Here is a 16,189-nt window from a genome sequence, read left to right as displayed (position 1 = left end):
AATGTTACAAAATATAATTTTGGAACTAGTAATGAAATGTTTACTAAAATGGGATAAGCCTAGAGAGTTAATTATTGTAGGATGAGATAAAGTGTGGTGAAACTTTCAATATTATTGAAATTACATCTTAAAAGACTTGAATATAATTGTTTCTATAGGTGTCTTTTTATAGATACTTGAAAATTAAGATTGTTCCTAGAAGTATATTAATGCTTCTCTAAGATTGTTTCCATAATAGTTGTTATTAGACTATTTGAATTTTCTCTAATATATATGGTGATTTATAATATTCTAAAACTCGCATTAATTTCAAGAGGGAACTTACATCACCATATCCGTGCATGAAACTTGCACAGTTAGCTTTTTGTTTTCAAGGATGAACAGACCTATTGTTAAATATATATGTATAGATGATATTATTTTTTATGAATGCAACTTGAGAGAAGGAAATAAGCTAATGTGTGTTTTTCTGGCTAGTGGTATATGACTTGTGGCGTGTACTCCTCGAGGGAAAAATAAAATAAAAATTTCTTAATTAGAATTGTGTGATCTAACTCTCTATCTAATAGGGACCCTGAATCCTGTGATCCAATTCATCATCAATTGCAACTTGCTCATCTTATTGGAATTCCACAGTTTTTTCCTATATGATGGAGCAATTTGAATTTATGGTTCCCCTTCATGTTCAACTAAACATGAAGTTGTTCATGAGTAGTTAGCTTGGCCGTAAAAGTTTAATTGTGTAATTTCAAAGGACACCACAAGAGATAGAGTTTCAAATATGATTCAACACGAATGATCATTAGTTTCCCTTTAGTTAATAATAAATTAAAACTCATTTGAGTTGGTCTGGTGGTATTAACTTGGGATTTGAGAGTGTGCTTCTCCTCAAAGTCTTAGATTCGGTGCCAATTTGAGTGGGCTAATTTAACTTCATCAAGAAAAAGTTAATAATAAATTAAAAATGAAATTCTAATTTGTAATTTCAAACTATTTTTGGCCAAAAATTGAAATTCTAACTTAATTGCATCAGTAATTTTGTTCAAAGGTTGGTGAAGGACTAGTCCACAAAAATTAGGATCTCTACATTTCTAAAAATAAATGGAGGATTTAATTTAGAGAGATTAAAAAAAAGTTATACTATCGAGTGCGTCTCGCTATATAATTTTTTTTTCTTTCAAACTTCTTGCGTCTTTCTCTATTTAAATAGAAAGAATGAACATGATCTATAGAGGAATTTTTTTTTTTTTTTGAGGGGAAGATCTAAATAGAGGATCTTAACCCAACTTGCCCACTTTCTTTCTACTATGGGCTCCATTTAGTGTGTATGAGTTAATTTACTATTTGAGGGATCCGATTTAGTTATTTTAATATTGGTATATTTGATTATAGTTATTGTAAGTTATTAGGACTCTTGCCCATAAAAAAATGCCCATCCTTAATTTTTTTTTTCTTTTTAAAATATTTCCATTCTCATAAAAAGTGGCAGCCAGTCCACACATATCGGATGATAATTGGCTGTAGAAAATTTGAGACAAGAAATTAACGCAAGCATAGAAACTTCTGCTAATAATATCAAATTGACTAAATTTTATGTTACATTTTTACATGCACTAAAATTCCATAGGTGATCCGATGATTAAGCACACCCTTGTTTTCCACTTTTTAAACAGCTCACTCAAGTTCAATATTCATTGCATCTTTAACAATTCACATCCTATTCCTCTCAATATCATACATTCATCACAAAAGTTAGTTAAAGTTACGTAATTTTAATAACATGGCTGACAGAGCTGAGGTTGAACGTGTTTTCAAGCGCTTTGATGTGAACGGCGACGGCAAGATCTCATTGACAGAGTTTGCTGATGCTCTCAAAGTGTTGGGATTAACTTCCCAGGAAGAAGTTCAGCGTAGAATGTCCGAGATTGATAAAGATGGTGATGGCTTTATTACACTTGAAGAGTTGGTTGAGTTTCAAAGTACACATCCTAACTTGATGGTCGATATCATGAAGAAACTCTAAGCAAATTTCACTCTTATTATATTATTATCATTATTATAAATAAACCATCCTTGTTAAATTTCTTGTTAATCATGGTTTGTGATTAACTTCGGAATTGTTAAGGAGTATTTTTGTACGGGGCTTCCTTTGGTTGTTGTATAGGATCTGCCTCTTCCATCATTGGACAATAGATGACACTTGTTTGTCCATATGGTTACTGGCAAATAATATGTACAACTCCTATTTAATTTTTTATAGACAACTATTATTATGTTAGCATATTTGTGGTTTTTAGTTAGTTTTCAAGTTTATAATTATATTCTAAACATCTTGTCAAAAAACAGTTTAAATTCTAGACATCATGCTGAGTACTCATAATCATAAATTAATAATTTGGTCAGAAAAACCAAAAATTAATAATTAGATGATTAAAAGAAAGTTTACCGTAATTTTTATATATTGTTAAAAGTTTTACATTGAATGATATAAAACTTGAAGATATGTTTTTTTTTTTTTTTTTTTTTACTTTTTTCTTTCTTTTCACAAGACTTATCCTTCTTGGTACATTTTTTTGTTACCAGATACTTCTATACTTCTATATTTCCTTTTTTTTTTAGGTTTTATATCTCTTCTTTCATGTTGCAATGGTTTTCTGGTTTTGTACAAAACAATGAATCTTCTTATCCTGTATTCAAAATTCTCCCAACTCAAAAGGTATTTTGTCCCAGTTAACCATTCAAGCCCATAATATGACCAAGAAAAATAATTAACGATACCATAATATGACCTAGAAAAATAATTAATGATACCTTCAGCTAAACAATATTGGATGAAAATTACTTGATAGGTCAATTCGTATGCTCAAAGATCCCTTGAATTTTTCAAATTCTTTCATCAAAAGTTACAATATGATCTTATCGAAACTTAACTTTCGTTTGCTGTATATGAGAAATTACATTCCCATACATCTCGTATATATTTCTAAGTGCCACCTTTTGTACTACAATTCTTCTTCCACACTAAACCTTTCTCATACCTCAAAAGCTCAAAACTTTTTTATTACAAAATTTGAGTCTCAAATCACAATTCTTTCATCAATAAAGATATTCTACACTTATTTGGCATCATTTGTTTTAAATTTGATGAAAATGATGAACGTTGTCGGAGAAAATAAAGAACGTGATGTTTTATTAGATATTTTGACTTTTAATAAAAAATGTTTGAACAATATAAATGGTTAATTGGAGATTGTCATCTTTAACATCAAAAGGGTCCATCAAACTGGGGCGGATCTCCTTGGAGATCCGCAAGTGCCACTACACCTCCAGCATTTATATAAATATCATATTAGGCAGGTGTTACAACGATTGTACAGTCTCTCAATCTCAACAATTAAACAAAAAAGAAGGTCCAAGTGAGATTTGAACCTCCATGTTACAATCAAACAATTGTATCACCACACCAATTTACAATATTGTATATTTTTTAAACCTTTTTAATATATAATCTACAAATATTTGGCACCCCGTAGAAATAAACACAAGATCCGCCACTGCCACCAAACCCTTTTTACTAGAGTTAAATGGAAAAAGATAACAATGTTCACATTTGATAGTTTGAAGGATTAACAAACTAAAAGATTTCCTTCTCTCTTTTCTCATTCTCAAACTCTAGTCGTCACACTTTTCTTCTTCTTGGTCTACAGAAGAAGGGTGGGTCAATTTTACTCAGACTCACCTCCAATATATATATCTCAAATAAATAATAAATGATTTTCACATATATTCAGTTTAATTTCTTTCGTTTGTTTTGTGATTTCATCGTCTGAGCACAACTTTGTTAGTTTTGATTTATTGTTTTTAAGCATTATGTTATTTATTTTATGTCTTATGAGATGTTTATTTGACCCAGATTGAAAGATTGACTTTGGTAAACTACAAGTCCATTCTATGAGCCTGACGTCATCAATGTTACAGATCGGACGCATGAGTGTTTTAAAGACTTCAAATATAGACATATTTGTATCATATGTACACTACAATTTTTAGTGATTTTCAATTTGTATTGTATGAATAAATATCATACAAAAAAGTGTTTGGTTCCACATTTAGGGTTTAAGGTTTATGGTTGAGGGTTTAGGGAGTTGATTCTGCCAAGCTATAAACCCTAACTTTTGGTGGACGTGCTCTGCATCTGTTTCGTGCTTATCGTACCGACAAGCTTAAAGCTGCTGCTTCTTCTTCTTCTTCTGATTTCAACTTCATCTCTCACTCTCAAAATTTTCAAAATAAACAGCTAACACCCGTTAGCAATGCTGAAGAACCAAACTCAAAATTTCATCTCGCGTATTTACACTCGACCTAGCTACTTCTTATATACTACACCACCATGGAAACGAATCAATCATTATTCATCTCCTTCAACTCATTGGTTAAGCCATTGGAAACCAATCATCGTTCCCCCTGATAACCAAGAACCAACACATTCGTCTTCCAAATTCAAAAACAACAAGAAAATTTCCGATCCTCGAGCAACACACGCACGCGTTATAAAATCTCTCACCACAGACATCGCATTATTCAACAATCTCTTAACACAATACTTCAACTCAAAACTCCCTCGCTACGCTCTCTCATTATTCATCCAAATTCCTTCTCCTAACGTAGTTACATGGACATCACTTATCACTGCACATTGCTACACTATTCACTCCCTCCATCATTTTCTCTCTATGCTTCGTAATTCCATTCTTCCTGTTCATCGCACTGTCGCCATGCTTTTCACCACCTGCGGCTCTCTCCAAACCCTCTCCTTTGGTCTCTCCCTTCATTCTCTCTCCCTTAAACTCTCACTCTGTAACCATCCTTTTACTGTTTCATCTCTTGTTAGTTTTTACTCTAAATGTAAACTTCCTAATGATGCATTCAAGGTGTTTGATGAATCTCCCGACAGAGATAATGTTTCTTATTCCGCTATAGTCAATGCTTTTGCTCATAATTTTTGTTTTTCGGATGCTCTTTTGATGTTCGGTAAGATGAGATGCGATGGTTTTGATTCTACTGTTCATAGTGTTTCTGGGTCACTACGGGCTGCTGCGAAGCTTGCTGCGTTGGAGCAGTGTAGGATTATTCATGCACATGCTGTTGTTATTGGGATGGATTCTAATGTCGTGGTTAGTACTGCTCTTGTTGATGGGTATGGTAAAACGGGTGTTGTTGACGATGCAAGACGGGTTTTTGAGGATAATTTGGATTGGATGAATCTTGTGGGTTGGAATGCTATGATGGCTGGTTATGCACAACAAGGGGATTTTCAGTCTGTTTTAAAATTGTTTGATTCTATGGAAGGTCGTGGATTTGTGCCTGATGAGTATAGTTTTTTGGCGATTCTGACATCATTGTATAATGCTGGGATGTTTATGCATATTGATGTGTGGATGAATAGGATGAAAGTGAATTATGGTTTGAAACCGACTCTTGAGCATTATACATGTTTGGTGAGTGGAATGGCCCGTGATGGAAAATTGGAGAGTGCAGAGAGGATAGCTTTGACGATGCCTTTTCAGCCAGATGCAGCGGTTTGGCGAGCTTTGCTATCTGCTTGTGCGTACCATGGTGCGGTTGATAAAGCTCAGGTTATGGCTAGGAGGGTATTGGAACTAGAACCTAATGATGATTCTGCTTTTGTTATTGTTGCTAATATGTTATCAGCTGCTGGAAGGTGGAATGATGTTGCGGAGTTGAGGAAGATGATGAAAGATAAGAAGGTGAAGAAGAAAGGAGGGAGGAGTTGGATTGAAGTGCAGGGGAAAGTTCATGTTTTTATGGCAGGGGATTGGAGGCATGAGAGGTCAGTCGATATTTATCAGAAGTTGGCAGAGCTGATGGAGGATATTGAGAAGTTAGGATACGTTCCTATTTGGGACGAGTCGTTGCACAATGTTGGGGAAGAAAAGAGAAAGGAAGCTCTTTGGTATCATAGTGAGAAGTTGGCAGTTGCATTTGGATTGTTGTGTGGATCTGTACCACCGGGTAAGCCATTAAGGGTTGTCAAGAATTTGAGGATATGTAAAGATTGTCACGAGGTTTTTAAGTATATGACTAGAGTTTTAGAAAGGGAAATTATTGTGAGGGACGCCAACAGATACCATAGATTTCTGAATGGTGTTTGTACTTGTAGAGACATATGGTAATAGCAAATTCTATTGACAGTAAACATGATCTTTGAGGCTCTTTTCCCATACAAATGATGCTGGAGAAACAGCACTATTTTTACCTCATAACTGTAAGTCTTATTGGTGTTGCATTTTCTAGCATATACTCTCTGTTTAGTTTGCCCTTTGACCATTTTTTTAGTTAAAAACAAATTTAAGAGCCTGTTAAAGTTTTTAGTTAAAAAATCACTTTTTTTTAAACAAAATAATCATTTACAAGTTGTCATCTGCACATAATTTTAAAAAGATGAGAATCTGAAGGACTTTTTTTAACTGTTTCAAAAGAGAAGGTGTTTTGTGTATTCTCTATAAAATCATTTTGATAACTTATTAACGAAGTGATTTTTATTACAGTGAACGAAAACAAAATAACTTCTGTTTTTAGAAAAAGGCTAAATTGCATGTTTGATCCCATACGCTTTTTTTTTTATGTATCAAGTTGGTCCACTACGTTTAAAAAATTTCTTGTTAGTCCCTTATGTTACCAACGTTGCAATAAGTTAGTCCTTTTAATCAAATTACGTTTAAAACATCCATGTGGCTAACCGAGATGCACACATGGATAACTTTGGAGGGTGCCATGTGGACGTTTTAGTTAACTCAAAATTTGACCTAAAGGACGACTTATGCTGACATCAGTAACATAAGCCATAAGGGACCAACTTAAAACTTTTTAAACATAGGGGACCAACTTGAAACCAAAAAAAATGTAAGGAACCAAATATGCAATTTTGCCTTGAAAATACTTCTAAGAATTAATCTCTAATGGTCTGTTTGTTGTGGATTATAAAAAAGTGATTTTGATACTCAATCATTTAGAAATTAATTTTTAGATAATTAAAAAAAAAAACAGAAGTTGTTTTGTGTTTGTCAGCTGATATATATTTGTCAAGTGTATAAAACATTATGTAATTAATAAAAAGTTCGTATCGGGATTGTAATTAATTTAGATCAAAGCAAAATTGTTCTACTTAGGCATTAACTGATAAGTTGATGTTGAATTTGGATTCAAATTGAGAAATAAGATCGCGATTGATTGATTATGATTAAAACGACTAGAACTTCAAATTCCCTCCTTTTCATTATGGAGAATGTATAAGTAAGTTTTCATAAAACAATAGTGTAATTATTACTTGTTCAAACGTAACAACTTATATTTCGAAGACAAAATTTCTGTTTATGGATTTCTTAACCAATGCCCTGGGGCCGGGGGCACTGGCTGTTCAATTCTCTATCTGTAGCAATTGAGTTTCTTCTGAAAATAATTAGCAAAAGATTAACTCCAATTCTTTGGTTCATAATCTCATTTGTCTAACAGTGAGGCCTAATTCCTTATGTGAACTAATGTTATCTAAAGCATGAGCGGACAGTAATTTTTCTGAACACATACTAGAAATTCTATATTCTTTTAGAAATTATCTAACATGAACAATACTCCTAGTTCCGGTTCATGCTACCTATTTTCCAAGCAAAGTGTTCCTAAATTCGATTCAGAATTGATCAAATAATGAAAAGCAATAAACACAAGAATGATTGAATAAACATAAAAACTTCGATTGAGTAGATAATACTAAGAATCAAACATTCAAATGAATCCATGGTGGTTGATCTATGTCCTAATTAAAAGTAAATTATTTACTCATATTCAGAAGATTCATAACAATAAGAGTATAGAAATTATACATGAACGAAAGAATTGAATCCTCTAAGAGTTGATTCTTCAGTTTTTCTCATCCACATTGACCTAGTTATATTTCTTATTTCACCGAAAGTGAGAACTCTTAAAAATTCTGAAGTTTTCCTTTAAATAGGTATCAAAAACATGTGCCAGCGCATTGCGCAGAGGTCTTGCACTTTGCCCCCTGCAGAACAATCGTAAATATTAAATGTTTTGAGCCGTTAGTCTTGTAGTTATTAGTTAGTAACTTCTGTTATTATACTTTATAATTATGTTGTGTTTCCTTTTCTGCTATTCAATTCCTTAGCAGCCTACTTTACCAATTATAAAAGCCAATTGGCTTTGTATTTCCTGCTCTATTATTCAATTCCTTATCATCTTATTATACTTGTTATAGAAGGCAGTTGATATGAATATAAAAGCCCGATAGTCATTTCTATCTTTAACACGGTGTATCGGAGAGCATTTCTATCTTTAAAAGCTAACTCATCCTAACAATTAACACATTTTTATTGCTTTGTCTTGCTATCTCTTTCTGGGTTTATAATAGCATTATTTATATTTTCTCGAGTTAAAATGTTAATTGCAGCTTTGACAACTTCTAATTTGAAGATACAAAAAATTGTTTAGTTTTCATCTTCTTTGAATATGGTCTCATCCATTTTCTTAGTGAGTATATTTCTCATTTCCAGTTTTATTACATATTTGCTCCCCTCCGCTTTGATTGCATGGCTGTGTTTTCACTCAACTCTTAACTATTCTGTTAAATGCAAATTTGGCAATTCGACTGGTGAATAACCACATGTCACTGTAGCAAACAACTTGCAGTAAGGTAAATAATGATGAAATATTTATTATTGTATATATAGTTTGATTGTGAAATTTGTACAATTGCACGATATCAAATATTGATCACAGCAATTCATATCTAATATTAGTTATCAACTAAAACAATAAATCCATCCTATTTCTTGCATTTGTTTTTGTTGTTTTTCTATTTTCTTTTTAAAATAACGCCATATTTCTTTCTTCCTTTCTTGTTTTCAGTTTCATCACTTGAAATACTGTATTATGCATGCATCAAATAAGGAAGAATATTGGGGAGAGTGCAGTGGGTAAAGATTGCATGTTGTTGTTGGTTCCAAACAGGAATTACTTAGAATTTTGCAGGTGCAAAGGTTGATAAGACTGCCAAAGTGAAATCATGCCTTCATCTGTCTGTTAGCTTACATTATGTGGAGATTTCAACGCTTGCCTCATAAGTGGCAGCAGGAAGGGAAATCCTTCTCTCATCTACGATACAATTATTCTTTCTTAAGAGACTTCATCTTCGCCTCTATTCCCAAGATCAATAAAAGCACTCTCATCCAATTCGACTGCCAGTACTCCATCTTTTATTAAACCATTACCACTTTGGCACCACAACATAGAAACTTCAGAATGAGAAGAATAAACCAACTTGGCCCTAATCTTATTATAGATTGCTGTAATCAAAATTTGGTCATCATTTTCTACAATCAAGTTTGAAATACCACAATCCAGAGCAAAAAGAAAAATTCCACCCCAAATGCCCATACTTTCTGCAACCCTAGCATTTTCTTGTTGCAGTGGCTATGACAGATTCTTCATAATCTCTTATAATGAAACCAAAATCCTGTGGAAGCATTCATTCGAGATCGCTGCACCTGTGCTGTGCTTTGAAATTGACAGAGGACGGAGCTTCTAGCACGAAGGAGAAGATGAGTTATTGAGTTTACATTAGAAGAGCTGCTTGAAAGAAAATTTGAATAAGAAGAAAAGCTACAATCATGGTAGAATTACTGAAGAACCTGAATAGCCTGCTTCATAGTCTTCTCAACTGGTAGGACAATGTTTTCAAAGGTGCTTTTATTTCTGGCAAGCCATAAACCCATAACTCGTATGTAATAGTAGCTGAAACTTTTGTCTTCAATTTCAGAGAGTCTAAGCTGTAAAGGGGATGATAACCAAATTTGTTCGATTGAAATGCAATTTCTGAATGTGTGTTTGATGGAGTCCATTACAAACTTACATATGGAACAAAGGAGCGAATAGGGAATGCCGCTTCATCGAAGGTTGATCTTAACTGAAATTGTCTTAATTTTTTTCCAAAGAAGCATTTTCTGTTTTAGGGGTGTTCAATTTCTAAAGATACTTCTAGAGATCATATTTGGAAGTGCTACTTCGGATTGTTATCCTCAATTTTTCCCCCAATTTCAAATCATATGGTACCCCGATTCGACTAATTAGATGTAGGGCCATGCTAACCGGTGCCTCCGGGGCACCTGTTAAGGTAACAAAAAAAAAAGGTTTAAGTTAAAAATACCACTTTTTAGACTTTTGAGAAGGTGATTGTACAAGTTCCAATGCCAGATTACTATATTAGCTTCCTTAACCAGTGGCCCGAGGGCACCGGTTAACATTTCCCTTAAAGGTATTAGCAATTGGGATATGCAGAATTTGGTCAAGTTCAAAGGGAAAGAAAACAGATTGGATAATATCAGAATTCCAACAATGGGAGGTGTTCTAAGTCAGCTCGTTAACAATACAAATGTCCATGTCCTTACACTTAGAGGTCCCTATTCTTAAACAATTTTGATTAGGCAGTGTTCTAAATCAGCTCATTAACAGTACAAATATCCTTACACTTGGGGTCCCTATTCTTAAACCGTTTTGACTAGCGGCCAATTTTCCTCTGGAATCTTGATGTCATTTCCATTTCCAATACTCCAAGAGGGTGCCTTTTTTCATAACCTATTCCGGACCGGGCCAAGGCCCAATTGTCTCGGCCATGAGTCCACTATTGCAGCAAACGCCCAATAAGGTGTTCACCGGTGAAGACCAGTGAAGAGCGGCGTCGCACCGGATTCTATGTTTAGGACACCTCTAAGCCGTCCATTTGACTTAATGATCGCCATCCATTTGATCCAATGATCCCTTAGTCATCGCACCATAAGGGAAAATTTGACATATCCACGTCAAGGGTCTATAAATACGGTGTGGCGCACTTAAAGTAGATACATTCTCCCATTGCAAGGAATCACCTCAAAGCACATTGAAACCTCATTGACTTGAGTGTTGGAGTGTAGAATAGTTGGCTTGGAGAATAGAATAGTTGGAAAAATTATTTGGCCTTTAGACATTTAGATTGCAAAGAGTCTCGACGAGGATTATTATTATTGTGCGCTTGGCACGATAGAGATCTTGGCCTGCTTTGTAGAGGGACGATCGGCTTATAACACTTGAACTCTATGTGAAGTTAGGAGGCGTCACTCTTGGTAAATGGGAGGACGTTTGTGGCTCAAGGTTACCAATAATCCTCGCAACTTGCTTAGATATAAGAGCCTCGTTAAAGGCTTTAAAACTTCAAAACCCCATTCCTCAATCTTTTTTGCAGTCACAGAGTATCACAATCAAACGTTGATATCATATTACAATTCTTGATAGAACTCATAGATCAGAGAAAAATATAGAGAAACGTATTGATTAAAATGAGATGGTTTTTTTTTTTTGGTTACAATGAGAGGGTTGTTACACCAAGATAGTACATTAAAACTTATATTGAAAATTAGACCAGCTGACATCTAATTGATCTAACTAACTTGCAACTAGCTTTTATATCTTTAATAATGAATCTCAAATTTTGATCTGACAAGCAAAAACAAGCTCATTTTCAACGTTAGTTTAAGATTTTAGGACTCTCACAGGAATATTGACATCCAAAAGTTTTTTTCTTTATTTTTCTTAATATAGTTTAGCTTATAAAGATGTAGTTGCTACAAGAGATGACTTACTAAACAAACAAACATACCCTAAAATGTTCATATTTATTTCTCCATCCGTGTCTCAGTCGAAAATATATGCATACAAAAAGCTTCTCGATTTTCATTTTTTCTATAAAGGAAAGAAAGAGCATGTGGGAAAACGTGGCAAGATTCTCTCAACTATTTTTCGTCATTTGGAACAAGCCTTTATTTTAGAGTTTAGACGAAAGAATAAAAATCAAAGTAAAAAATGACGTTAATAGTCAATGAACATCCCTATAGAGAGAATAATAATCTTTTAAAAAAATTAGTACACGTCAAAATTTGACTAGAACTCAACTACTTTTTTGTAGGGGACTAGAACTCAATTTATATAGTGTTAATGGAAGAAAAAAATCAATACATGCATCCAATTGTAACAATTGATACCCAATGGTAAAAATGACAGACGGCTGAACAAAACTAGTAGAAATTGTTTTTTCCACTTAAGAATTTGCTATGAAACATCTGAAAATTACATATTTATCGTCAACGACAATTAATTGCCGTTCGCTCAAAAAGAAAATTAAATACCAAACGGTAGTTAGCTGTCGTTGGAGGTTAATGCATAATTTTCAGGTGTTTTATAACAATTTATGAAGTGGGAAAAACAATTTTCAAACTAGTAACCTAATTTCATAATGCAAGAGCTAGCAAAACATGTCACCCACCCAATTGGGTTAATAGTGTTTTACCTCTGTAATATATATCATTTCCGGTCTATCCCTGTATTTATTTTTTTATTTTTAAATTTTATCCTTGTAAAATAAATATTCTTTGGTTTTGAGCCTTTTATTGAATTAACCATCTTAAAATGCATATCATTTTTACACAAATATTAAAAATGTCACGGTGCATTCATTTTACACCAATTGTTTATATTTTATTTTTTTTGAAGAAGCTAAAATGAGATATATTAATCAGAGACTTAGTCTCTCAAGCTCGCTTGAGAAGAGTTAAGAAAAGTATGTGTCACATGAAGTTATCAAAAAGAAAATTAAGTGTTATAGCCACAAAGTTGCACACTAAGAAACACACACACGCACACAAAAAAGACTAGAACTAATTATGAACTCCCAAACAAAAAAAAAGGATTAAGCCACCACATGTGGTAAGTAAAAGTAAAATTATGATGATTTGCCTTCAGCCACAAGAAGGATTGTAGCTTAATTTATCTACATGCTAATTAATGGAAAGTCCCTTTTGTTAGAAAACTCTAGCATTCATGTCACACCGGGTAATCCAAACAAAAGAAAACCAGATCAAATATAACCGATTTAAAATGGGTATATTTTGAACTCGATTTCGCACTAGATTAAATGTACGTGCGTGAAATATATTTTTTTTCCTTGAGAGATGAAATGATCTTATTTGTAAAAAAGAAAAGAAGAAATATATAGTGTTAAAGAGAAAAAAAAAAATGTACATGAAAAGATGATAATTTTTATGTTACTGCCGTAAAAAAGTAAAATTTTTCAATTCTACAATGATACAAATTTTGTTCTCCTAAAAAATCATATAAAGCACATCCATGGATGTTATATTCTTTCTGATAACTAAACGACTTACTATAAAATACTGATTATACCATTGATATAAAATAAAGAAGGATAAAACATAAATGCATTTGTTTATTTTAGATTTTAACTTAAACTAATTTTGTTTTTCTGTAGTTATAACAAACTTAAAATAGATTAAAGATTTTTAAAAAATATGCTAGTTGCAAATAATTTAAATCAAGAACAACACAGAAAACATCAAAGAGAATAAATATAAATTTGTGGCCTCATAATAGGTGACTGCCGGAGGTGCTCCTTTACAATTTTCAACAAATAAATAAAGCACTTACTATATTTATAGGAAAGACACTACGTAACAAATAAACTAAGATATTGTAGCTACAAGAGATGACTTTTACTAAACAAACGAATTAAGGAATCTCTACATATCAAAGAAAATGTACAATGATTGATAGCATTTCAAAAAAAAAAAAAAAAAAAAGTCCACCGACTCATACACAAATTTGCTGTTACATTCAACTCTTAAGTAATGTGTTTGTTATCATTCATCTAAAAAAGATGTATCTTTGAAAACAAACTTTATAATAGTCAAGTATATTCTTTCAAAAAAATAAAGAATAGTGAAGTATATTTTCAAATGATAAAATGATTATAAACGAAAGACTTCTTTAAAATTCCCTAAAAAAAAAAAGAAGAAGACTTCTTTAAAAAATTGGAGAAAGATAAATTATTATTACTAATAGAGTAACATTTATCTAAGCAAATGATTGAGTTAAAATGATTAATAGTTCATCAAACAATAAATAATTTGGAAGAGGTTATTTGAGCTCCATTCTCTTATAAATTAGAAAGTTCACACAAAATTCTACACTTATCATATAATCGTACAAATAAAATTTGCAAGGCTTGCTACATCACGAACATGTTCAGTAACGTTTCTTTAACATCGATTATACTCTCTCTAGAATGAAATATAAGAAAGAAAGAAAAAAAGTTGAAAAATGGATGTATGTAGATTAAAATTTTAACCACATACATTGATGTTTCTTCCATTAAAATATAAAAGTGCAATACTATAGTGCACGACATTATGCATGCACGACAAACTATCAACACATGTAGCAGCCATTGAACCAAAACCACACGGAAGAGAGAGAAATAAAAGTGCTACAATCCAAGGGTCACGATTCATTCGTTGCATGTCGTGCTTGGTTGGTCTCGTGCCAATAAGCATTTTCCAATTAAAAAAAGAAAAATGCTAAATGACACGATAACATTTTTCATGCTAAACACACGAATGTGGTATCTTATACTGGTCGACCCTATCAAACATGCTTTCATCTTTATATCATCTACTTTTCAATTTGCAATCGGTTTTGAGACCTGCTATTAATTCTCTTCCATAATAATTAGATTGTTTGATCATCATATATACCTACTTTTTTTTCCCATTAACACAACAGTGTCATGCTTCCTTACCATACCTACCTCTCTCATCCTCTCACCTTTTTTGTATTTCATTGATCTTTCTATCTCTCCTGCTTAGATGAAACAATTTTTCTATATGATAATTCTAGTATTTCATTATTTATAAGCCGTGGCAGTGGGATGCAACATGACAATGGCAGTGTCAAGGATGACAACAAATATGGAGGTGATATTCGGTGGTACTAGAAATTAGAATCATTAGTTGTGGCGGTTGTTTTTCTTTTTTTTTTTTGAACAAGCGGTTGTGAAGCCTTTTAATATTAAAATAAAATAATTGAAACAAGTCCAAAAATTGATTATATGTCTTGTTTGACATGTTTTTTTTGTTATTTGTCTATTGTTTGACACGGTTTTCACCCGTCTAAAAACAATTTTTTTGTAGTGCACGTAGTATGCTATAACACATTATTGGGTGTATATAACATAGTTTTACACAAACAATATATACAAATTCATTGAATATAACACAATATATACATTAATTTCTTACTTGTAAAACTTCTATATGTAAAAAAGTATTGTTTGTAATATGAAAAAATGAATAGTCAGTAAAATAAATTCTAAGAACTAAAATGAAAAAACGCCCTCTATAATTGATTTGACAAAAGAAACAATACAAAATTTCATGTTAGATCTCTCTCTCGATGCCTGCATTTTGCCAACAGCTGACCGTCCAGCACCATAGCCAGGCATCGCCGGCTCTATATCTCCATTTAGTGGATGCATTGCAGACCACTCACTTCATGGCAGCCATGCCAGCACAAATTTTTGACTTTATTAGAGCCACATGGTCAACATCAAATCCTCGTTAAGGATTATTTAATCCAATAAAAAGTCAAATTTATTAGGAGTTTCATTTGTTGGATAAGTGAAAAGATGTTGTTACCGGGTGAAGATATTTGTACAACTTCTACGGACAAAATAATGATTTAATAGAATATATAATAGTAATATATTCCCTCCTCTCAAAAAAAAAAAAATAGTAATATATTTCCGTGAAATTAGTTCAATTGGCAGTGATATTGCATATTATATATTGAGATCGTTGTTCGAACCCCAGATATTCTACTTCTGCACAATTAAATTGTGTGAGCTCTAGCCACTAGTATACACAACATATAAGTTAGTCAATTAAAATGCTTATAAGTGCAATTGATTGATAAGCTCAATCAACATTTATATGTTGAGGTCTAAATCCCAAATTCTTAACTTTTTTACTATTATAGGGTGAATCTAAGCACTATGTTATTTGAAAAAAAAATGTCTTGCCAAATTTAGAATAAGTCAAATTGATTGATTTATCATTCTATATTCATATCATTGACAATTCAATCTTATGATTCAAATGATTGAAGAATATGACCAAAATTATATGAACACAAATTGATAGATTGGAAATAAGAAGAAAAATGGAAAAAATCAGAAACGGAGGGTTACTTTTTTTTTTTTTTTTTTTTTTTTTTTAAA

General features: G+C 32.5%; 2 protein-coding genes and 1 long non-coding RNA gene across 3 annotated transcripts; all 3 read left to right on the top strand.

Moving 5' to 3' along the window:
* The first annotated feature begins 1,210 nt into the window (after positions 1-1,210).
* Positions 1,211-2,256, top strand: LOC120577319 (polcalcin Cyn d 7). The gene has a single exon (XM_039828491.1). It carries the CDS (start codon positions 1,781-1,783, stop codon positions 2,021-2,023), a length of 243 nt encoding a protein of 80 aa, XP_039684425.1. The 5' UTR covers positions 1,211-1,780; the 3' UTR covers positions 2,024-2,256.
* Positions 2,257-4,313: 2,057 nt separating this feature from the next.
* On the top strand, positions 4,314-6,194 carry LOC120577571 (putative pentatricopeptide repeat-containing protein At5g52630). Its single transcript, XM_039829167.1, has one exon. The coding sequence runs from the start codon at positions 4,314-4,316 to the stop codon at positions 6,192-6,194; it is 1,881 nt and encodes a 626-aa protein (XP_039685101.1).
* A 103-nt stretch (positions 6,195-6,297) lies between these two features.
* On the top strand, positions 6,298-10,118 carry LOC120577600 (uncharacterized). The gene is made up of 3 exons (XR_005643559.1): positions 6,298-8,725; positions 8,941-9,754; positions 9,851-10,118. It is a non-coding gene; the product is annotated as an uncharacterized lncRNA (long non-coding RNA).
* The last annotated feature ends 6,071 nt before the right edge of the window (positions 10,119-16,189 follow it).

This window comes from Medicago truncatula, chromosome 8, assembly GCF_003473485.1.
Source record: "Medicago truncatula cultivar Jemalong A17 chromosome 8, MtrunA17r5.0-ANR, whole genome shotgun sequence".
Lineage (NCBI taxonomy): Eukaryota > Viridiplantae > Streptophyta > Magnoliopsida > Fabales > Fabaceae > Medicago > Medicago truncatula.
This window is presented reverse-complemented; position numbering and strand designations above follow the sequence as displayed.

Bases quoted from the DNA above. Each gene is read 5' to 3' on its own strand.
- LOC120577319 (XM_039828491.1), top strand. From the start codon at position 1,781: ATGGCTGACAGAGCTGAGGTTGAACGTGTTTTCAAGCGCTTTGATGTG.
- LOC120577571 (XM_039829167.1), top strand. From the start codon at position 4,314: ATGCTGAAGAACCAAACTCAAAATTTCATCTCGCGTATTTACACTCGA.